Source organism: Aquarana catesbeiana, linkage group LG12, assembly GCF_042186555.1.
Source record: "Aquarana catesbeiana isolate 2022-GZ linkage group LG12, ASM4218655v1, whole genome shotgun sequence".
NCBI classification, from domain to species: Eukaryota; Metazoa; Chordata; class Amphibia; order Anura; family Ranidae; genus Aquarana; species Aquarana catesbeiana.
Window position 1 is genome coordinate 102550910 of NC_133335.1, and position 24911 is coordinate 102575820.

Here is a 24911-nt window from a genome sequence, read left to right on the forward strand (position 1 = left end):
TGTCAGAGCGCCGCTCTCCCCTATGGGGGGATCGGATGATGACGGTCCGTAGTGTCCGTCGTCATCCGATCCGAAAACGGAGGGAAAAGTAGGTTTTTCCTCCGTTACACTTTTCGGATCGGAGCGGGGTCGGATGTCAGCGGACATGTCACCGCTGACATCCGACGCTCCATAGGGATGACTGTATGTCCGTTTTTCATCCGAAAACGGATGGATGAAAAACGGACATACGGATCATCCGTGTGAAAGAGGCCTAAATCTTTTCTGACACTTGTTGCTTACAAGTAAAAATCCTGTATTTTCTGCTAGAAAATCACTTAGAACCCCCAAACATTATATATATTTTTTTAGCAGAGACCCTAGGGAATAAAATGGTGATTGTTGCAATATTTTATGTCACACGGTATTTGCGCAGCGGTCTTTCAAACGCAATTTAAAAAAAAAAAATACAGTAATGAATTAAAAAAAAAAAATAAGCAGTAAAGTTAGCCCATTCGTCCAAAAGTTTTGATTACCTGTTTTTGTGTATTTATTATTTTAAGATAGTTAGTTTTTTTTTTTTTTAGGTTTTTTTTCTAAATTATACATACAAGTGAACTGATTGAAGGTTTGTTTTGTTTAATGTTTAAATGAAAAAAAAATTCTGTATCACTTAAGGCTGCTTTCACACTGGAGCGGGCAGGCGTTGATGGTAAAACGCTGCTAGTTTTAGCGGCGCTTTACCGTCATTTTAGAGGCGCTATTCGGCTGCTAGCGGGGCGCTTATAACCCAGCTAGCGGCCGAGGAAGGTGTTAAATGCGCCCCTGAAGCGCCGCTGCCAAAACGCTTTGCAGGCGCTTCGGCAGCGGTGCGCATTCATTTCAATGGGCAGGAGTGGTGGAGGAGGGGTATACACCGCTCCAAAGATGCCGTTTGCAGGACTTTTTTTTACATCCTGCCAGCGCATCGCCTCAGTGTGACAGCACTCGGGATATCACACTGAGACTGCAGGGGAGCCGTTTTACAGGCACTTTACAGGTGCTATTTTTAGCCCAAAAGCGCCTGAAAAACGCCCCAGTGTGAAAGGGGTCTAACTGTTAGATTTTATGAGATGAAGGAGAAAAAAGAAAGGAAAAAAAAAATCGGCCAAATATATCGGCCCAAAAAAATCGGCATCACATATCGGCCATCGGCCACCGCGATTTCTAAATATCGGCATCGGCATCGGCCAGAGAAAAACCCATATCGGTCGACCTCTAGTTACTATCTCTATATACCCTCATGGAATTCCCTGTTATCTCAATGCTCAGACCAGACTATGGTCTCAATTTTCACTAGCTGGGGGTATTCTTCCCCATAAAAGCAAATTCTTGTGACGCCAAAACAAAGTATGATAAAAATAAAAAAATATATATTTATCTTCCTAAAAACTTTCTCCACCTTTTCCCACCCCTTGGTACCATAATACATAGGGTACCATGCCATAGACTATAGAGTATACTTGGCCACTAAAATATTTGCTTACACAAACAGTGGGTCTTAACCACTTGCCGACCGCCTCACGCATATATACGTGAGCAGAATGGCACGGGCAGGCAAAATCACGTACCCATACGTGATTGCCTTCCCGCGGGCGGGGGGTCCGATCGGACCCCCCCCCCGGTGCCAGCGGCAGTCGGCATTTGGCTGGGAGCGATGAGAGACGAGGGGGAGACCATCCGATCGTGGCCCCCCCCCTCGCGATCGCTCCCAGCCAATGAGGAACATCCACTGCCTGTGTATAGTACACACAGGCAGAGGATGTGATGTCATCTCTCCTCAGCTTGGCAGTTTCCATTCTAGCGCCGAGGAGAGAAGACATGTAAGTGCACCAACACACACACACACACACACACACACACACACAGTAGAACATGCCAGGCACACAAAACACCCCCGATTCCCCCCCCCATCACCCCTCCCTGTAACACTGACACCAAGCAGTATTTTTTTTTTTTTTTTCTGATTACTGCAGGGTGTCAGTTAGTGACAGTTACTGTGGTAGGACAGTGAGTGTTACCCCCCTTTAGGTCTAGGGTACCCCCCTAACCCCCCCCCTAATAAAGTTTTAACCCCTTGATCACCCCCTGTCACCAGTGTCACTAAGCGATCATTTTTCTGATCGCTGTATTAGTGTCGCTGGTGACGCTAGTTAGGAACGTAAATATTTAGGTTCGCCGTCAGCATTTTATAGCGACAGGGACCCCCATATACTACCTAATAAGTGTTTTAACCCCTTGATTGCCCCCTAGTTAACCCTTTCACCACTGATCACCGTATAACCGTTACGAGTGACGCTGGTTAGTTGGTTTATTTTTTATAGTGTCAGGGCACCCGCCGTTTATTACCGAATAAAGGTTTAGCCCCCTGATCGCCCGGCGGTGATATGCGTCGCCCCAGGCAGCGTCAGATTAGCGCCAGTACCGCTAACACCCACGCACGCAGCATACGCCTCCCTTAGTGGTATAGTATCTGAACGCATCAATATCTGATCCGATCAGATCTATACTAGCGCCCCCAGCAGTTTAGGGTTCCCAAAAACGCAGTGTTAGCGGGATCAGCCCAGATACCTGCTAGCACCTGCGTTTTGCCCCTCCGCCCAGCCCAGCCCACCCAAGTGCAGTATCGATCGATCACTGTCACTTACAAAACGCATAACTGCAGCGTTCGCAGAGTCAGGCCTGATCCCTGCGATCGCTAACAGTTTTTTTGGTAGCGTTTTGGTGAACTGGCAAGCACCAGCCCTAGGCAGCGTCAGGTTAGCGCCAGTCGCGCTAACACCCACGCACGCACCATACACCTTCCTTAGTGGTATAGTATCTGAACGCATCAATATCTGATCCGATCAGATCTATACTAGCGTCCCCAGCAGTTTAGGGTTCCCAAAAACGCAGTGTTAGCGGGATCAGCCCAGATACCTGCTAGCACCTGCGTTTTGCCCCTCCGCCCAGCCCGGCCCAGCCCACCCAAGTGCAGTATCGATCGATCACTGTCACTTACAAAACACTAAACGCATAACTGCAGCGTTTGCAGAGTCAGGCCTGATCCCTGCGATCGCTAACAGTTTTTTTGGTAGCGTTTTGGTGAACTGGCAAGCACCAGCTGCATAGTACGCCCCGGTCGTAGTCAAACCAGCACTGCAGTAACACTTGGTGACGTGGCGAGTCCCATAAATGCAGTTCAAGCTGGTGAGGTGGCAAGCACAAGTAGTGTCCCGCTGACACCAAAAAGACAAACACAGGCCCGTCGTGCCCATAATGCCCTTCCTGCTGCATTCGCCAATCCTAATTGGGAATCCACCACTTCTGCAGCGCCCGTACTTCCCCATTCACATCCCCAACCAAATGCAGTCGGCTGCATGAGAGGCATTTTCTTTATGTCCTCCCGAGTACCCCTACCCAACGAACCCCCCCCAAAAAAGTTGTTGTGTCTGCAGCAAGCGCGGATATAGGTGTGACACCCGCTATTATTGTCCCTCCTGTCCTGACAATCCTGGTCTTTGCATTGGTGAATGTTTTGAATGCTACCATTCACTAGTTGAGTATTAGCGTAGGGTACAGCACTGCACAGACTAGACACACTTTCACAGGGTCTCCCAAGATGCCATCGCATTTTGAGAGACCCGAACCTGGAACCGGTTACAGTTATAAAAGTTAGTTACAAAAAAAAGTGTAAAAAAAAAAAAAAAAAAAAAAAAAAAAAAAAACATACAAAAATATAAAATAAAAAAAAATAGTTGTCGTTTTATTGTTCTCTCTCTCTCTCTCTCTCTCTCTCTCTCTATTCTCTCTCTCTATTCTCTCTCTCTATTCTCTCTCTATTGTTCTGCTCTTTTTTACTGTATTCTATTCTGCAATGTTTTATTGTTATTATGTTTTATCATGTTTGTTTTTCAGGTCTGCAGTTTTTTATACTTCACCGTTTACTGTGCTTTATTGTTAACCATTTTTTTGTCTTCAGGTACGCCATTCACGACTTTGAGTGGTTATACCAGAATGATGCCTGCAGGTTTAGGTATCATCTTGGTATCATTCTTTTCAGCCAGCGGTCGGCTTTCATGTAAAAGCAATCCTAGCGGCTAATTAGCCTCTAGACTGCTTTTACAAGCAGTGGGAGGGAATGCCCCCCCCCCCCACCGTCTTCCGTGTTTTTCTCTGGCTCTCCTGTCTCAACAGGGAACCTGAGAATGCAGCAGGTGATTCAGCCAGCTGACCATAGAGCTGATCAGAGACCAGAGTGGCTCCAAACATCTCTATGGCCTAAGAAACCGGAAGCTACGAGCATTTTATGACTTAGATTTTGCCGGATGTAAACAGCGCCATTGGGAAATTGGGAAAGCATTTTATCACACCGATCTTGGTGTGGTCAGATGCTTTGAGGGCAGAGGAGAAATCTAGGGTCTAATAGACCCCAATTTTTTCTAAAAAGAGTACCTGTCACCACCTATTGCTATGATAGGGGATATTTACATTCCCTGAGATAACAATAAAAATGATTTAAAAAAAAAAAAATATGAAAGGAACAGTTTAAAAATAAGATAAAAAAGCAAAAAAATAATAAAGAAAAAAAAAAAAAAAAAAAAAGCACGGTCTGGCGTCAAATGTAAACAGCAATTGCACCATGCATGTGAGGTATCACCGCAAAGGTCAGATCGAGGGCAGTAATTTTAGCAGTAGACCTCCTCTGTAAATCTAAAGTGGTAACCTGTAAAGGCTTTTAAAGGCTTTTAAAAATGTATTTAGTTTGTGCGCAATTTTAAAGCATGTCATGTTTGGTATCCATGTACTCGGCCTAAGATCATCTTTTTTATTTCATCAAACATTTGGGCAATATAGTGTGTTTTAGTGCATTAAAATTTAAAAAAGTGTGTTTTTTTCCCCAAAAAATGCGTTTGAAAAATCGCTGCGCAAATACTGTGTGAAAAAAAAAAAAATGAAACACCCACCATTTTAATCTGTAGGGCATTTGCTTTAAAAAAATATATAATGTGTGGGGGTTCAAAGTAATTTTCTTGCAAAAAAAAATAATTTTTTCATGTAATCAAAAAGTGTCAGAAAGGGCTTTGTATTCAAGTGGTTAGAAGAGTGGGTTATGTGTGACATAAGCTTCTAAATGTTGTGCATAAAATGCCAGGACAGTTCAAAACCCCCCCAAATGACCCCATTTTGGAAAGTAGACACCCCAAGCTATTTGCTGAGAGGCATGTCGAGTCCATGGAATATTTTATATTGTGGCACAAGTTGCGGGAAAGAGACAATTTTTTTTTTTTTTTTTGCACAAAGTTGTCACTAAATGATATATTGCTCAAACATGCCATGGGAATATGTAAAATTACACCCCAAAATACATTCTATTGCTTCTCCTGAGTACGGGGATACCACATGTGTGGGACTTTTTGGGAGTCTAGCCGCGCACGGGACCCCGAAAAACCAAGCACCGCCTTCAGGCTTTCTAAGGGCGTAAATTTTTGATTTCACTCTTCACTGCCTATCACAGTTTCGGAGGCCATGGAATGCCCAGGTGGCAAAACCCCCCCCAAATGACCCCATTTTGGAAAGTAGACATCCCAAGCTATTTGCTGAGAGGTATAGTGAGTATTTTGCAGACCTCACTTTTTGTCACAAAGTTTTGAAAATTGAAAAAAGAAAAAAAAAATGTTTTTTCTTGTCTTTCTTTATTTTCAAAAACAAATGAGAGCTGCAAAATACTCACCATGCCTCTCAGCAAATAGCTTGGGGTGTCTACTTTCCAAAATGGGGTCATTTGGGGGGGGGGTTTGTGCCACCTGGGCATTCCATGGCCTCCGAAACTGTGATAGGCAGTGAAGAGTGAAATCAAAAATTCACGCCCTTAGAAATCCTGAAGGCGGTGATTGGTTTTCGGGGCCCCGTACGTGGCTAGGCTCCTAAAAAGTCCCACACATGTGGTATCCCCATACTCAGGAGAAGCAGCTAAATGTATTTTGGGGTGCAATTCCACATATGCCCATGGCCTGTGTGAGCATTATATCATTAAGTGACAACTTTGTGCAAAAAAAAAAAAAAAAAAAAAATGTGTCACTTTCCCGCAACTTGTGTCAAAATATAAAACATTCTATGGACTCAACATGCCTCAAAGCAAATAGCTTGGGGTGTCTACTTTCCAAAATGGGGTCATTTGGGGGGGGGTTTATGCCATCTGGGCATTTTATGGCATTCAAAACTGTGATAGGTAGTGAGGAGTAAAATCAAAAAAGTACGCCCTTAGAAATCCCGAAGGCAGTGATTGGTTTTCGGGGCCCCGTACGCGGCTAGGCTCCCAAAAAGTCCCCCACATGTGGTATCCCCATACTCAGGAGAAGCAGCTAAATGTATTTTGGGGTGCAATTCCACATATGCCCATGGCCTGTGTGAGCAATATATCATTTAGTGACAACTTTTTGTATTTTTTTTTTTTTTGTCATTATTCAATCACTTGGGACAAAAAAAATTAATATTCAATGGGCTCAACATGTCTCTCAGCAATTTCCTTGGGGTGTCTTCTTTCCAAAATGGGGTCATTTGTGGGGGTTTTGTACTGCCCTGCCATTTTAGCACCTCAAGAAACGACATAGGCAGTCATAAATTAAAGGCTGTGTAAATTCCAGAAAATGTACCCTAGTTTGTAGGCGCTATAACTTTTGCGCAAACCAATAAATATACACTTATTGACATTTTTTTTACCAAAGACATGTGGGCGAATACATTTTGGCCTAAATGTATGACTAAAATTGAGTTTATTGGATTTTTTTTAGAACAAAAAGTAGAAAATATCAATTTTTTTCAAAATTTTCGGTCTTTTTCCGTGTATAGCGCAAAAAATAAAAACGGCAGAGGTGATCAAATACCATCAAAAGAAAGCTCTATTTGTGGGAAGAAAAGGACGCAAATTTCGTTTGGGTACAGCATTGCATGACCGCGCAATTAGCAGTTAAAGCGACGCAGTGCCAAATTGTAAAAAGTGCTCTGGTCAGGAAGGGGGTAAAATCTTCCGGGGCTGAAGTGGTTAAAGTAGAACACCAATACCTACTAAGCACCATCAAAAAAATCAGGAAAACTAAAAAAAAAAAAACACAAAAAGAGAATTAACCATGAATTAAAACAAAAAAAAAAGGTAAAAAAAACAAACAATAAGAAAACTTAAACATCTGGCCATTATCACACAAAAACAACGTGACAAGACAACCACCATAAAACAATGACAAACACTCAACTTTTAATTAAAGACATCCATGGACTTTTCTCATGAGAAGAGTAAGTGCCAATTTCAATCTGAAAGACAATTAGTTAATGGAAGAACCAAAAAACAAAACATCTGTACCTCATCACAACATTTGTAACTTCTTAATCCATTAATGCTTGACTATTGTTTAATTTTTTTCATTGTTTGCAAACAATTACTAATTAACAAGCTGTACCATGTGATCGATTATGCATTTACATTAACCTAACCCCTACTCTGCTAAATTTGGCCACTGTTGTTCTCACTTTTGAAGGACCTGCAAACAAAACACAAACATTAGTATCCAAACTAGTTTAACTTCTTCCATAATCCCTGGAAAAAGAACACAGACAGTTATTACAAACAATTATTAAACAATTAAGTGTCACGTGTCATCAGTGCCATCTGTCATCAGTGCCACGTATCAGTGCCACGTATTAGTGCCAGCTGTCATCAGTGCCAGCTGTCATCAGTACCACGTATTAGTGCCAGCTGTCATCAGTACCACGTATTAGTGCCAGCTGTCATCAGTGCCACGTCTTCGTGCCAGCTGTCATCAGTGCCACGTCTTCGTGCCAGCTGTCATTAGTGCCACATCAGTGTCATCAGTGCCATCTGTCATCAGTGCCACGTCAGTGTCACGTGTCATTGTCCTGGTGCTCCAGGGCCTTCAAAAGTGTAATAGGTAGTCAACAAGTTAGATGTGTAATTTATGCTCCTAGATCACCTGATGGTGCTCCCTGCATGTTGGGCCTGTCTATGTGGCCAGGCTGTGAAAAAGTCCCACACATGTGGTATCTTAATACTCAGGAGGAGTAGCAGAATGTATTTTGGGGTGTTATTTGTGGTATACACATGCCATGTGAGAGAAATAACCTATTACAATGACAATTTTGTGGGGGGAAAAAAAATCTTCATTTTGCAAAGAATTGTGGGAAGAAATGACATCAAAAACCTCACCATGCATCTTAATAAATACCTTGGAATATCGAATTTCAAAAAAGGGGTCATTTGGGGGTTATTTGTACTTTCCTGGCTTGTTAGGGTCGCAAGAAATGAGATAGGCCACTAGTACATCAGGTGTGATCAATTTTTTTTATGATTTGCACCATAGTTTGTAGACTCTCTAACTTTCACAAAAAACAAATAATATCCACTAATTTGGGTTATTTTTACCAAGATATGTAGCAGTATAAATTGTGGCCAAAATGTATGAAGAAAAATTAATAATTTGCAAATTTTATCACAGAAACTAAAAAAATGCGTTTTTTAAAAAAAAATTTCATTTTATAGTGCAAAAAATAAAAAACCCAGAGGTGATCAAATACCACCAAAAGAAAGATCTATTTGTATGAAAAAAAGGACAAAAAATTCATTTGGTTACAGTATTACATGACTAATTGTCATTCAAAATGTGAGAGCACTGAAAGCTGAAAATTGGTCTGGGCAGGAGGGGGGTTTAAGTCCCCAGTTGTCAAGTGGTTAACTCCCCCAAGCCTTTTCCTATTGTATTGCTAGGGGAACAATTGTCATATTTTCCTATACTAAGCAGGCAGTATTGGTAAACTTTGCCATATTACTGTGTGATCTGTCCTGGCTGCTGTCTTTCATATCAGGCCCGTGCGCTATGCTGTCCCTGTCTTGGGTGGGGGTTTTCATTTCAGATACCTGTATTTCTGGGTTTTCTTGCTCCATGCTAGAAATGTTGAGCGCTATACAAAATCTCCATGCATGTCTATTCCATTTATAACGTCTGAACTCTCTCTGCCTTCCTGTACCCCTGCTTATTACAGATACATCTGCCTTTGACCCGTACTCCCTCTCACTGGACCCTTGACAGAAGTCTCACAGGATATTGGCAAAATTTTGGTAGGACCTAGCATTCCTCAGAGCCATTTGAAACTTGTATCATCCTCCAATAAGTCAGGACGGTTGAACACGTGTTAAAATGCTAGATACTCACTGCAGAACAATATTGGGTCATCTCCTCTCCTAAATTTCATTTGTTGTAAATCACTCATACCGCTATCACGACTGTCCACAATACACTGCAACTCTTTCCTCCGCTCCTCTGCATCTGCTAAGTTATCATTAACCTGTGCAGATAACTGGCCTGCCAAAGGTTCTGGTAGCCATGCTTTTAGAAGAGAGCATGCATCCTCATTACTCAAATAGAATTTAAGCACTAGAGCCTCAAATTTACTGGACAGATTTACTGGTGATTCCAAGGTATTAAATTCATCCAGAATCTGGCACAAATTAAATCTCTCTCGGATTGTAATCAAACTGTTATTCTGATTCCAAGCTATAGGTGCAATAGCTGACTGTCTTTCATCACGGCCCTTCCCCTCATTGACTGTGCCAATTGGCATGTTCCTTTGTGCTCATTTGAGCGATAATATACATTGCTCTCTAGTAAGAAGCTGGAAAGTCTGCATTGGTAATTTTCTTTCTAAAGACATAACCAACTCTTCCATGTCTGACAACTTTATTCGCAATGACTCTAAAAGTTTGCTCTTCATATCACAGTCCATGCTGCACCTCTGAAGCTGTTCTTCTAGCTCACTGTTTTTTCCTGACAAATTGCCTGCTGTAGCCCGCAATCCATTTCAATACTGGAGGCTGTTGCAACCTTTAGAAGGTTTTCACTAATTTTTTCTGTCCTCCCCGAGACGTCTCCTCTCTGCTTCCCACTCTCCCCCCCCCCCCCCCCCCCATTTGCTCAGATATAAATTTAATTCTGAGCAACACTGCAATTTAGTTTTTTCAACCTCTTTCTTCACTTTCTTTGTTAGCTGTTTACCCAATAATCTGCTATTATGTTGCTAACGCTGAGACAATAGTGGCTTTTAAGGGGTTCATCTGCACATGAATGATAACTGGCAGAGGCATGTTTTTTACACAAGTTCCATTTCACAACTATACAATCCACACAATACACAGCTCTATTAGTACTAACGTTCCAATTCTGCACTGAGCAACAAACCAAACTCAATTGCCTTTAGCTCTTACAATTCACAAATAAAAAAACAAATCGCTCTTCTAGCATGCAATATTCTTCATTCATTACCACTTTTACCTGATATCATTCAAAAAAATTAACTTTTGCATATCCATAGAAAAGACTCCCCACACTTGCAGCCCTTACGGTTTCTATGGCGTTATCAGCTGACTTTACAATGAGAGATTCATAGAAGTCCTGCTTGTCCTTGTGGAACCGTGAATCTGAGCACTTCTGTCCTGTTAGTTGTATGCGGCTTTTAGGATTATCACGCGCTTTCTGGGGTGCTAAACGTAATATGTGCTCTGTTTGGGGTGTCTGGCTTCCAAAAAAAGGACAACTAATTCTTAGAATAAGGGTTGGATTTACTTACAATAGGGATATCAATACATTACCGTTATAAATAAGGAGAGGGAAGATGGGGTAACAGGGGAAGAAAGGGGTCTTGCAAGTCTAACACTCACAAACACGCATTCTCTCTGAATCTCTCAGGGCAGGGACCTTCTTATCCATTTTTTAACCAGACTTGAGACCCACACCCCAGCTGGGGTGGGGCTGGGGGTCGTGATGGTCATCTCGGCCATTGAAGACAGTTGAACCAGTTGAAGGTCATAAAGTTTGTTCCTCTCCCAGGCCCAACTTTTAGTTCCTTTAAGTAGTTTATCACATAGAATGTCCATCCAATTCATCACCCTTCAGGCACCATGCTGGCCAGGTGTGAGGGGTCAGTTGAATATCCTCAGGAGTCCCCCTGGTTAGATAATAATGATCTTATGCTTTGTTCTAGCCATGTTAACTACAGGCTGGCTGTAAACACTGTAATTTGCCTCACATCAAAGTCCTTTCAAAGCTCTGTTGTACAGGACATATTGTTCTCATGTCCCATCTGCATTAATATATATTTTTACAGTATTACACACCTCAACTGGCCTTTGCAGCAAGGTGCACATAGAAGGGCAACACACATCACAAAAGATTTCCCAGCACCCTTACCAGCCAGCCTGCAAAACAACTAAATTGTTTCTGCCTAACAAAGGGCAGTTATAGGTTTGGTTGGTTGCCACATTCTTGTACAGTTGTGTGAATTGGATGAAGGGATGCACTGGATGTCTTTGCTGGGCGTCACATGCGACCCAGTGCCTTTTGAGGAGTGGGCTCCCTCTGCACTGTCTGTAAAAGCCTACCTCATGTAGACATCTAAAAGGTCTGAGACTGCCACAGTGTGCTGACATTTTTCATGTGACATCAGCAGACCCCTTCACTTCTTTCTTAGAAGCTACAAAAAAATTATATAGGGAGGAGCAGAGGAGCTGGACAAGCACAGACAGTATTTAGACACTTTCAGAAAAGGAGAGGGCAGCAGGCAGAGGGGACTGTAACTATGCATACTGGAAGGGTTAGTCAGCTAGTTCAAAGGCACATAGGTACATTTTATTTACTTGATTTTTCTATGCTTTTACCTGCATTCTTTTAAGTGTGTGACCGGGTTTCTTTTAGTTTGATCAGCTACAAACATTTAGTTCACCAAGATTCTAAATTCCAATCATACTGGTTTTAGGACTTTCATACTACCCTGGTGTCCGGAGTGATGACCAAGTTTGACCAAGTGCGGAAAACATTGGAGGAATGTCAGACGCTGGTTGTTGAGTCTACAAGGTGTGAAGAGAAAGCAGCCTTGGCCCAGGTTTCTGACCATCTTCATCTGCTACAGCAACATCTTCACGACCTAAACAAGTATCATACAGAGGCAGAGCAGCTACTGGATACCAAGACTAGTGATGCTGAATTTCTAGAGGTAACACTATGATGGAGAGCACCCCATTCTATTTTTCTACATAGGGAAAATGCACTCTAACCTACCAGTAATCCTATTTTGTTGATATGATCTGAAATGAAATATAACAAAGCAACAACAGCATTTAGCGTGGGGGACACAGTTTTCAGAGGTGTCTTCACATGGTGTTGTGGCTTCATACTGAAAATTTAACGCAAACTAGACATGTGTAGTTCATTTCATTCCCAATTAATATTCAGACTCATTTTTTGCTATTCGGATATATCCGAATACCCAAATTACAATATACCGTATATACTCGAGTACAAGTCGTTCCGAGTATAAGTCGAGGCCCTAATTTACCACAAAAAAATGGGAAAAACTTATTGACCCGAGTATAAGACGAGGGTGAGAAATGCAGCAGCTACTGCAAGTGGAAAAAGAGGGTCAGCAATGCCCATCTGCAGCTGTATACCTCCCTGTGTCCTTTGCATGTATCCTGTGCATATGTACCTGTGTCTATGTACCTGTGTCCTGTGTATGTGTATATGTACCTGTGTGCGTGTGTGTGTGTGTATCCTACCTGTGTCCTGTGCATCCTCCGTGCGCTGCTCTGCACCGATCAGCGTGTAGTATTCAGCCATTCACTGTTCAAAAGCCGCGCCTCCTCCTCGTCCAAAAAACTCAATTTCCCAGCAGTCAGCGGTCAGCCTATCATGGACATTCTCTCATCCTCATACCACGGACGAGGATGAGAATGTCTGTGAAAGGCTGTACACTGACTGCCTATCACAGACAAGGAGGCGCGGCTTTTGAACATTGAGAGCCGCTGCCGAGTCTATGCAGCACACGCTGGCCGCCGTCTGCCTGCATGACACGCTGATCATGCAGACAGATGGCGGTGACTCGTGTATAAGTCGAAGGGGGCACTTTCAGCCCCAAAAAAGGGGCTGAAAAATTCGACTTATACACGGTAAACAAATTTTACCGAATGCTCCGAATAACGTAATGAAATTCGGACTGAAATTCTAATCGAATTTCACATTGAACTCTAGTCGAATTCTCACTACACATATTGCTGAAATCAGACTGTGTGTTATTAGAGTACCATTTCAAAATAATGCTGTTTTTGTTAATCTATTATAATCGTTTGATCAAGATTTTTCTTTTGTTCACTTTGCTGCATTAGAATCGAAAACAATATAACATTTTAGTTTCGACCGATTAGAAAATGTATCGATTTGATAATTTCGAATCGAAAAAAATCGGTAGATAAGAAGAAAATTTGAAAATTCCAAATTTAACTAAATGAAATAACTAGATTAACGAGCCAAAATAATTTTTTTCGTCATACACATGTCTAACGCAAACCTCTGTTTTTAAAGGGGAACGTCAGTTTAAACAAATTTTAAAGTCAGCAGCTTCCACTTTAACCTACAGTGAGTGTGTATCTATTGGTCACTGCACTTTGCTCAGTGGTTCTTTCTGCTGACCTCCACGTCTGGACTCAGAAATGAGGTGGAAGACAGCGGGAGGATCCCACCACCAAGTGCAGTGAGGCCTGTGGTGTGGGCTGCGTGAGTTATTTTTATTATACAGAATTTATATATAACGCCAACAGTTTGCACACTGCTTTACAAGATAAATGAAGACAATACAACACAACAACACAATTCAATACCAGAGGGTTTTACTCTTTTCTTTTGCAGGTAGAATTTTTTGGGCATTTTTTTGACAGAGGATGTCTTTTAACTATACTTGTCACAAAAGAAATAGGGAAACGGCCACTGCCACCTCCTTCTTAAACAGCTAGTTACATGGTGGTCATCTTAAAGTGGTTCTAAAGGCAGAAGTTTTTTTTTTTATCTTAATGCATTCTGTGATTCTAAGATAAAAACTTTCGGTGTGCAGCAGCCCCCCTCAGCCCTTCTAACACTTACCTGAGCCCTATCTCGATCCAGCAATGTTGCACAAGAGCGTTGGTTGTCTGGGACACTCCCTCCTGATTGGCTGAGACACAGCAGCGGGTGCCATTGGCTCCCACTGCTGTCAATCAAAGTCAGTGAGTCAATGAGGAGAGAGAGAGGGGGGCTGGGGCCAAGTCATGGTTTCATGTCTGAATGGCAAGCTGCTTGCTGTGGGGGCACTCAGCAAGAGGGAGGGACCAGGAGAGCCAGCGAGGGACCTGAGAAGAGGGGGTTCTGGCCTGCTCTGTGCAAAACCACTGCACAGAGCAGGTAAATATAAAATGTTTATTATATTTAACAAAAAAACAAGACTTGACCACTAAAGTTCACTTTAACCTCTTAGCACCAACCGTATGCACATATGCGGCCTCGGCTTTAAGGGGTTATACCGGGATGATGCCTGCAGCCGCTTTTTTAGAGCGGGTGGTTGGCTCTTTAGGGATAATTAATCGACTGTTATCCCAAAGGAGCAGGAGGGCCCGTCCCACCGTGAGACCCGAGCCACGATCTGGAACTTCCGCCGGCTAGAGCGAGACTGGAAGGAAGTCGGCTTCGATCGAGTCTCTAATGTCTAAACACGGAAACAATGTCACAACATCACTTCTAGTTTACTCGGCTGCCAATAGCGGCGATTTAAAAAAAAAAAGTTACCATATTCAGAATCGCCGTTTATGGTGATCTGCATACTTTGAAGTGTAAAGGAGGGATTTGGGGTCTTTTTAGAACCCCGATCGCTCCATAAAGAGTACCTGTCCACCTATTACTGTCACAAGGGATGTTTACATTCCGTGTGAAAGCAATAAAAGTGATCAAAATCTTTTATTTTTAACCACTTGCCGACCAGCCACTGTCATTATACTGCGGCAGGTCGGTACAATCCGTGTGAGGAGAGGTTGTTTGCTCCTACTAGCTAGGAACAACGATATGTCTCCTCCTCTAGTCAGTTCCACCCCCCCACACAGTTAGAAACACAAGCGAGGGAACACATTTAACCCTTTAATTGCCCCCTAGTGTTAACCCCTTCCCTGCCAGTGACATTTATACAGTAATCAGTGCATTTTCTTAATTGTATATCACGGGACAAAGAGCCATAGTAATTACTATGTGGGTTATAGGCCACCTTTAGGTGATGGACACTGGCACACCCTAAACAGGAAGTTGCCTCCCTATATAACCCCTCCCACTACTGGGAGTACCTCAGTTTTTTTCACCAGTGTCTAAGGTGTTGGTCACTTGTAAAGATGTGCTATGCTGAGCTCCGCTGGGGCTAGCTATCTAGCCGGACCCAATCAAGGTGTCTTTTCAGGCCGAATTGAATGGTACCCGGGCCTCGTGGCGGAAGAAATGAGGTTTAGCCCGTAACGCTTCTCTTTTTAGAGAGCTGGACCCTGGGATCCAGTGCTTTGGTGTTTTCAGCCATAAAGTTTTTACTGGCGGGGTGCTTTATGGGTCCAGGAGTATGGGTTCCCCAAGGGTCCCCGGTTCCTGAAGGTTTTGTAACGGAGCCCACCGTGAGGGGTGAAGATTGGGTCTGTTGGTTTTACCACAGAAATCCCTGCGGTGGGAAAGGTAAGCAGAGGTTTCTAAGGAATTTTTTAATTTTCTTATGAAATCTCCTTTAAAAAAAAAAAAAAAAAGGAACTGTTGTCATGGCTAAGAGTCACCACTGGGGGCTCTATGGAGCACATACCTTGTCATGCTTTACTCAAAGATCACGCTGTGTCAGCAAAAGCAGCAGGATTGTCTCCAACGAGCAGCTCAGACCTCCGGTAAGATTGGGGGGGGATTTTTTCCACTAAAACCCCCCACCTGGACAAAGCTCTCCCCCTCTCCCTGGACAGGGGGAAGCCAAAAATGATCGGCGATGCCGCACCGTTTTTTTCACCGCCCCTGCACGGCGGCTTGTCACAGGTCTTCTCCTCACCATGCCCCCCGCACACACGCCGATCCTGTTGAAAAGAGAGGGGGGGGGCGCGATGTGACGGAAGGGGCGGGGCTTAGAGCGTTGGCATGCAGCAACGTCCAGCACGGGAGTATATTTAAAAGCTCAATTTTTGTTGGCTGCAGATGTCGGAGGGACACGAGCAAAAAGGGGCATGTAAGAGGTTGGTGACACAGGCATTCCCTTGGCACATTTACTAAAAGCATCAGGCTGAGCGTTAATAGCAGCGGGAGTTGCTGGACTATTGCTCAAGCAGTGAATGCGATTTCTTCTGGTAGTACCTCTGCATTTGTGCATTGGGCTATGGTCAGAAGGGGGATTGAAACACTAAAAGGGTCCCCCTCAAGCTCTGGAAAGCCTACTCATCTCTACAATGGCATTCTCCCCTGAGAGGGGGTGGCTGGTCAGAGTGAGCTTCGGGGCCATGAAATGTTTGCAACTGTTCTCAACACTGCAGCCCCTATCTATATTACTAAAGAGGTCTTTTTCCTCAGCCATGATAGGATTGGAAAAAAGGTTAGCGGCTTTAATTGCATCCCAGTGTGGGACAAAATGCGACAGGTTCCCTTCCATTACCCAGGACCCTCAAACTGAGGAACTGGGGGCGGCAGCAGATTAACTCCCTCAGGGGACCGTGGTGAAGCTGAAAAAATTCACTAAAGGTGGGAATACCAGCAATTGACGCTGCTATATCCTCTGTGAAAAAAAGTTTGACTTGTCCGGCAGACAATGCTCAAATGTTTAGGGACCCAACGGTTAAAAAGTTGTAATTCCTATTAAAAAAAAAAAAAACGCTTTTTTTTCTCTGGCAGGTTGAGTGTTTCAGCCTGCGCTGACAGTGATTGGTCAATCCTTGAGAGACAAGTTAAACAGGTGCTCAAGGTTATCCTGTTCAGCAAGCCCAGGATCTGGATAGCTACTAGCAGCTTTATGTTTGCAATAGTCGCTATGAGAGATTCTATCCTTCAAGCCTCGCGCCTTTCGCTAAGCGCCATACAAAAAGCTCCTGGCTAGTCTTCCTTTTTTTGCAGTGAAACGGCTGTTTGGGGATGATTTGGGTAATACATCCAAAGAATTTCTAGTGGAAAAAGTACCCCTTTGCCATTTAAAGAAAGGAGTAAACGTATTTCATTTTAACAAGCTCCTTCTCCAGTGCCAGGGGCATCAGCCTCCAGGCAGTCACGACGGCCTCCACCGTGAAGTTCAAGAGGTAATCCTCAGGGTCAACCCCAGGGACAAAAGAAGTCTTGGGGGAGGAAACATACAAAATACTAAAGCCTCCTTATGAGGAGGCGCCCCCGCTCGCTCGAGTAGGGGGGAATATTTCTGCAGCTCTCAAGGGTCTGGCAGGAAGAGTGTCGAGACAGATGGGGGACTTCCTCAATAGCTCCAGTGTACAAACTGGAGTTCTAAGAGTTCCCGTCTCCTCATTTTCTCAGATCAAATGTTCCTAAGGATCCAGAGAAAAAGAAGTCTTTCTTTCAAGTATTGGACCATCTTTTGGCAAAAAAGTGATCATGGTGGTCCCCATGAAAGAGCAGGGGTTGGGGTTTTGTTCAAACCTTTATTCACGGTGCCAAAACTGAATGGAGATGTTAAACCCATTCTGGATCTAAACCGGTTCCTGAATATCTGCTCTTTTTTCGCATGGAGTCAATCAAATCAGTTGTCTCCAACCTACAAGGATGGCATCAATTGACATCAAGGATGCATACCTCCATATGCCTATTTCCCCGCTCACCAGTAATATCTACTTTTCAAGGTAGAAGAATGAAGATTTTCAGTTTGTAGCTCTGCTTTTAGGTCTAGCTAGTACACCTTGAGTGTTTACAAAGCTACTGGCCCCTCCTGTAGCCAGATTAAGGGCCCAAGGTATAACGATTATAGCTTACCTAGATGATCTGCTCTTGATAGACCAGTTGGTAGCCCGCTTAGACCAAAGTATGGTCACCACATTCAGCTACCTGGAATACATAGGTTGGGTTCTCAACCTAGAGAAATCTTCCTTAAAACCATGAAGGAGGCTAGAATAATTGGGTCTGATCATAGATACAACCAGAAAAGGGTATTCTTGCCTCAGGCAAAGATCAGCGCCATAAAGGAACTGATTCAGGGGGTTGAAGCAAAGAAGAATCCTTCTTTTCAGCTTTGCATGAGGTTGTTGGGAAAGATGGTGGCTTCATTCGAGGCCGTTCCTTATGCTCAGTTTCATTCGAGGCTGCTGTAAAACATTATTTTATCGGCTTGGAATAAGAAGGTCCAAGCTTTAGATTTCCCAATGTGTCTGACTCCAAAGGTGCGCCGGAGCCTCAGTTTTTGGTTAATAACCAAAAATCTGCAAAGGGGAAAATCCTTCCTACAGTTACCTGGAAAGTGTTAACAACATATGCCAACCTTTCTTAGGTTGGGGAGCAGTCCTGGAAGAGGCAACTGTCCAAGAAAAGTGGTCCAGATCAGAAATGACCTTGCCCATTGACATTCTAAAGATTTGGGCAGACCACTTGGCCCTGAGGGCCTGAACGTTCAGTTTTTACGGAATTGTCCTGTCAGGATCCAATCCGACAATGCCACAGCAATGGCCTATATCAATCACCAAGGGGGCACAAGAAGTTGTGCGGCCCAGAGAGAGGTGAATCATATCCTATCTTGGGCAGAAAACAATGTACTTTGTCTATCGGCAGTCTTCATTCTAGGAATAGAAAATTGGCAGACTACTTGAGTCGCCAGCAGTTGTTCCCAGGAGAATGGTTCCTTCACCCTGATATCTTTCTGTCAATATGTCAAAGATGGGGGATCCCAGACGTAGATCTGTTTGTGTCCAAGTTCAACAAAGAAATCGACAACTTTGTGTCAAGAACAAAGGATCCGCTAGCTTGTGGAACAGATGCCTTGGTGTTCCTGTGGAATCAGTTTTCACTAATTTTATGCATTCCCTCCTATTCTGCCTGCATCCACGACTTCTTCGCAGGATCAAGCAGGAGGGGAAGTCTGTGATTCTTGTGGCCCAGGAGATCTTGATATGTAGAGATCATAAGGATGGCGGGAGGGGTCCCATGGACCCTACCATCACGTCCAGACCTTCTCTCGCTAGGTCCGGTATTCCATCCTACCTTGCAAACGCTAAATTTAACGGGTTGGTTATTGAGACCCACATTTTGAAGAAACGTGGGCTGTCAAGTTCAGTGGTATCTACCTTGGTTAATGCAAGGAAGCATGCCTCCAGAATCGCATATTATAGAGTCTGGAAGGCATATGTCTCCTGGGATGAATTCAGGGGTTGGCACCCCAGGAAGTATGTCATAGGTAGAATCCTTGACTTTCTGCAGATGGGGTTAGAAATGAAGCTGGCCTTGAGTACTTTCAACGACCACTTGCTTCGCATTCGTTGGTTCGTATTTTTTTTTTTTTTTTCAGGGGGTAAAGCGGCTTAATCCCCCAGTTAGGTCACCCCTGAACCCTTGGGACTTGAATTCAGTTCTGTCGGCTTTACAGAAACAGCCTTTGAGCTGATGCGGCATATTCTCTTGGTCCTTTTGACAAGGAAACTAGTTTTTCTTGTAACCATATCTTTTGCAAGAAGGGTATCAGAGTTGGCTGCTCTTTCTTGTAAAGAGCCATATTATTATTCGCAAGGATGAGGTAGTATTGCGTCCTAATCCTAACTTTCTACCGAAGGTAATGTCAGGTTTTTTATCTAAACCATAATATTGTTCTACTTTCATCTTTCAGAACCCTGTTCTATCGAAGAAAAATCACTACCTTCTCTTGATGTGGTGAGAGCAGTGAAGGTCTACTTAAAGGCGACTGTTCAGATTAGAAAAAACGGGTGTTTTGTTTGTGTTGCCTGAAGGTCCTAAAAGAGAACAGGCAGCATCAAAATCTACTATTTCTTTTTGAATCGAAACCTTTTTTTTTTTACAAGAATTAATGGGTAACTGTTTTACAATAAAGGGGCATACACATTTCCCATTCTGTAATTTATACATGACATCAAGCATATGCATACGTATAACTTGGTTACTAAGGATTGGGTACGTATACCTTCGTTTTTTGTAGAACATAAACTTAACACAAACAAAACTAAGAAAATAATAGAAATAAAGGGAAGAAGGGAGAAGGTTCACCCTTCTAGATAATAGCAAAAATAAGCTAACAGAAAATAAAATAAAATACAATAATATTAAATGTTACAGGACATCAGTTCACTCCTCCAGGCTTGTCTACGGGCCTTATTACCATATGGGTTACATTCTGCACAGCATATGCATTACAGGAGAGGCCTCGGGTGCTAGAGGAATGCCTATTTGCAGCATTAAAGTCCTTATAACCTTAGCAGTCTATCCATTATTAATTGGGTTGGAGCAAGGTTGGGGTCATCCAGCCAGTTTTGCCATACAAGGTCAAATTTTTTTGGAGCGTTCCTGTGTATATATGCCAACTGCTCTCTAATGAGGAAGGAGTTGACATATGCAATCCACTGAGCCTTTGTAGGCACAAGTGTAATCGTGTAGAGAGATCTGGACGGCCGCACACCGGGATAGGCAGATAAATTCTTCTTTATTCAAAACATGGAATAATAAAGTACATGACACCGCTGGAGTGGTACAGCTTAGCCGCTAACGCGTTTCACGCTCGTACAGAGCGCTTACTCATAGCTAGCTTACATAAAAGTGATAACCACATTTATACTTAAAATATACAACATGTGACCAAACATAAATGAGATGATGCCAAGCAGCTGGAGACTAGCCGTATGAGATCTCAACACTCGTTTACTAGGTGTATAACATGAAGTGGAAACACCCTTGATGTAATAAGGAAAGGAAAGAACGGACAAAAGAAACAAGAAAAAAGAAAAAAAGTCAAGCAAAATGAAATGAATTATTTAGTACCTGCGATAAATAAAAAAATACAAATAGACTATGTGATTTGTATATTGAATTAAATTGAGATAAATGTTAAATATATAAAAAAATAATAAACTAAAGAAGTATGAAATAAGTGATAATGTGAGACTGAAATGTCCATAAGGATTTGTATGAAGTGAAATGTAAAGATATGAAAAATATAATTTAAAAAAAATATAAATGAGGTGTAGAGAAAAGTGTATAGATCTATATAGAACACCAATGCCATTAGTAAAAAATAAAATTAAAATTAAAAATAAATATATGTAAAGGTGAAAATAAAAATAAAGTGAGAAAAAAATTCAAAATCTTTCTACCTTTTCTATATGCATGATATGTGTGTGGAACCAGTGAAAATGTGATGCTAGGGTCTAAATGACACCCATGCAAAAACTTTGTTCACATGAGAGTCTATACTAATTTAAACGTGAACTTCACTGCATCCGAATTAAACCATAAACATAAAGACAGGAAAAAGAAGTATATGTGTGTGGTAACAATTAATTAATATCTTACAAAATGAATGTGAAGTGTTTATGAAATGTGTTAAATTTTAAAAGAAGAAAAAAAGAAGAAAATCAGGACAAGGAATAAAATGCACAGAATATATGTTTGGATCCATGAATATATGTTTGGATTCAAGCTTCGGATGATCTTATATACGTTGAGTATAGTTTGTGACTTAGTAACTTTTATTGTATGATTGCAACAAAGTATCAATTAGGTTAGAGTTTTGGCCAGATGTGTAAACATTATGATAGTATTATTTTTTTCTTCATATTTTCTTTAATAATATTGATTTGTGTTATGCTCATGTTTTCTTTTTAGAACCCAGGACAAGTGATTATGGACCACACACTTCCATCTTCTTTGGGGGGTGTATAGTATTTATGTGTGCATTAGCTGCTTGAGATCTCGGCACTGTTTGTGGGGAGTTTTTGCGATAGTTTAAAAAATATTTGTATTATCTTTTTACTATGTCCCTTACATAATATTTTCCCGTGACAATATTTTAGTAATTACGGCTCAGCTATTTTGCATACGAAATGTGTGTCCGTTTGTGCATTTTTCTGTGCATTTTATTCCTTATCCTGATTTTCTTCTTTTTTTTTCTTCTTTTTCTTCTTCTTTTAAAATTTAACACATTTCATAAACACTTCACATTCATTTTGTAAGATATTAATTAATTGTTACCACACACATATACTTCTTCTTTTTCCTGTCTTTATGTTTATGGTTTAATTCGGATCCAGTGAAGTTCACGTTTAAATTAGTATAGACTCTCATGTGAACAAAGTTTTTGCATGGGTGTCATTTAGACCCTAGCATCACATTTTCACTGGTTCCACACACGTATCATGCATATAGAAAAGGTAGAAAGATTTTGAATTTTATTCTCACTTTATTTTATTTTCACTTTTTACATATATTTAATTTTATTTTTTGCTAATGGCATTGGTGGTCTATATAGATCTATACACTTTTCTCTAATATATATATATATATATATATATATATATATATATATATATATATATATATATATATATATATATATATATATATATATATATATATATATATATATATTATAATTTTTTTTTTTATATTTTTCATATCTTTACATTCCACTTTATACAAATCCTTATGGACATTTCAGTCTCACATTATCACTTATTTCATTCTTCTTCTTTAGTTTATTATTTTTTATATATTTAACATGTATCTCAATTTAATTCAATATACAAATAACATAGTCTATTTTTATTTATTGCAGGTACTAAATTAATTTCATTTTGCTTGTTTTTTTTCTTTTTTCTTGTTTCTTTTGTCCATTCTTTCCATTCCTTATTACATCAAGGGTGTTTCCACTTCATGTTATACACCTAGTAAACGAGTGTTGAGATCTCATACGGCTAGTCTCCAGCTGCTTGGCTTTATGTCATTTATGTTTGGTCACATGTTGTATATTTTAAGTATAAATGTGGTTATCACTTTTATGTAAGCTAGCTATGAGTAAGCGCTCTGTACGAGCGTGAAATGCGTTAGCGGCTAAGCTGTACCACTCCAGCGGTGTCATGTACTTTATTATTCCATGTTTTGAATAAAGAAGATTTTATCTGCCTATCCCGGTGTGCGGCCGTCCAGATCTCTCTACACGATTACACTTGTACCAGCAATTGCCAGCACCTGGAGCTCTCTTCTTTTCTTTGCTGTGGGGGAAAAGATATTTCAGCCTGGCTTGTCCGGAGCGGTGGTAATTATTCCTATTCATCCCTTTTGTAGGCACATTATTGCAAGCCAATAACGTGCTATGAGTTTTCTAGCCAAGTATAGTAATCTAGTTACCATTTTATATATACGCCTTTTGGATACACTTCAGCATCAACCGAACCCAGGAGACATATCAAAGATGTACATGGAATGGGCGTCTGTGCTACAGCGGATACAGTCTGTGCGACCTCTGTCCAATATCTAGCAAGTTTCGGACAGCGCCATATCATGTGTATGAAATCTCCCCTGTGTGCTACACATTTAGGGCACAATGGGGAATCTCTTCTGCCCCATTCAAATAGTTCTACGGTTGTACGATATGACCTGTGAAGTATAAACAGTTGTGAGAGCTTGTGAGATGCCGCAATTGACACCGCTGGGATCAATTCCAGTGCCATGTCCCATTGGTCATCGTCTGTCACCCACATCCATGGACCAATGTGTTCTACAGTTAAGTAGAGTCGGATTTTGAATTGCGGCCACCAAGGTAGCATATGCTCTGGATATCAACCCCTTGCATCTGTCAGCTTGTAGGACCTCCTGTATCAGGTGAGAACTAGTGATATTCAGGTTTACCGTCCGAGTTTGGGTCTGCAATACAGCCTGAGCTGAAGGTATTGATAGAATTGGTTCTTTGTTAATGAGAATTCCCTGCATAGGTTTTAAAATAATTTTCGTACAGTGCCACTATATAATTGTGTAAAGAACCATATCCCTATTTTTGACCAAGCGACGAAGCCCTGTAGTTTGAGTAACTCGGGGTAATTAGGGGTTATTCCAAATGGGGGTAAACTCCATTGGGCCATCTATGGATAGTGCTTTTTTAACTGCTTTCCAAACCTTCTGTAGTAGTATTGCCGTTGGGGAGGACGAGGGGATACCCGGCAGACCCATCTCCAAATGTGAGCCAGCTGTTAATATGGGATTGGTGCGAGACACCAGTTGTATAATGGGGCCATTTGACTCATGCAGATCCCAGCCAGCAAGTTGTTGTAGCTGTGATGCTAAGAAATACATCTTGGAATGTGGTACCGCCAAGCCCCCCCCCCCTCCTTGCCAAATCTTAGTGTTGTTAGGCTAATAAGAGCTCTACCTTTTTTCCAAATAAGGTCACGAAATTGGGTGTCAATCTTCTTAAACCATTTATTGGGAATCCACATAGGTGAATTATGGAAGATATATATATATATATAATCAGATTCACCCTCCCTAATACCGACAGTGGAAGCTTACACCATACCTGGGATTTTACACGTTGTCTTTCCAGTAGGGGTGATAAATTCAATTTCAAATATTCAGCGGGGTCTGGTGATATCATTATTCCCAGATATTTAAAAGTGTTAACAATGGCTATTTGGGACGCCTCTGGGGGGAGAGACGACACTAGTGGATCCAGGGGCATCAGTACGGATTTGGACGAGTTAATAGTGAATCCAGAGAATTTAGTAATGGTCGCCATCAGCGTCCGCAATGAATCCCCTGAGTCTGCCAGATAAAGTAGGGCATCATCGGCATACAGAGATAATTTGTCCTCCAGCTGACCCCTTGCGGATTCCCACAATGTTTTCATCATTGCAAATTAACATTGCAAATGGTTTTACTGCAAGCGCAAATAAGAGGGGACAGTGGGCAGCCCTGACGAGTGTCCCTGTGTAGTGGAAGGGGCTGGGAGAGGGAGCAGTTAATTTGCACCCTGGCTCGAGGGTCACAAAGCACCTTCACCTAGTTAATAAAAGTTTTCCCCAGGCCAAAGCCAGGCAGGACTTCCCAGAGGTAGGGCCACTCAAC

General features: G+C 41.9%; 1 protein-coding gene across 2 annotated transcripts in view; it reads left to right on the plus strand.

The window, feature by feature from the left end:
- Nucleotides 1-24911, plus strand: part of TRIM65 (tripartite motif containing 65) — an 85186-nt gene that overhangs the window by 14783 nt on the left and 45492 nt on the right. Inside the window, exon 3 of one of the 2 annotated variants that reach the window (XM_073608234.1) lies at nucleotides 11818-12054. The exons of the other annotated variant lie outside the window; for it this stretch is intronic. Coding sequence (XP_073464335.1) covers nucleotides 11818-12054 — 237 coding nt within the window. The remainder of the gene's footprint in view (nucleotides 1-11817; nucleotides 12055-24911) is intronic. 2 annotated transcript variants of the gene reach the window in all.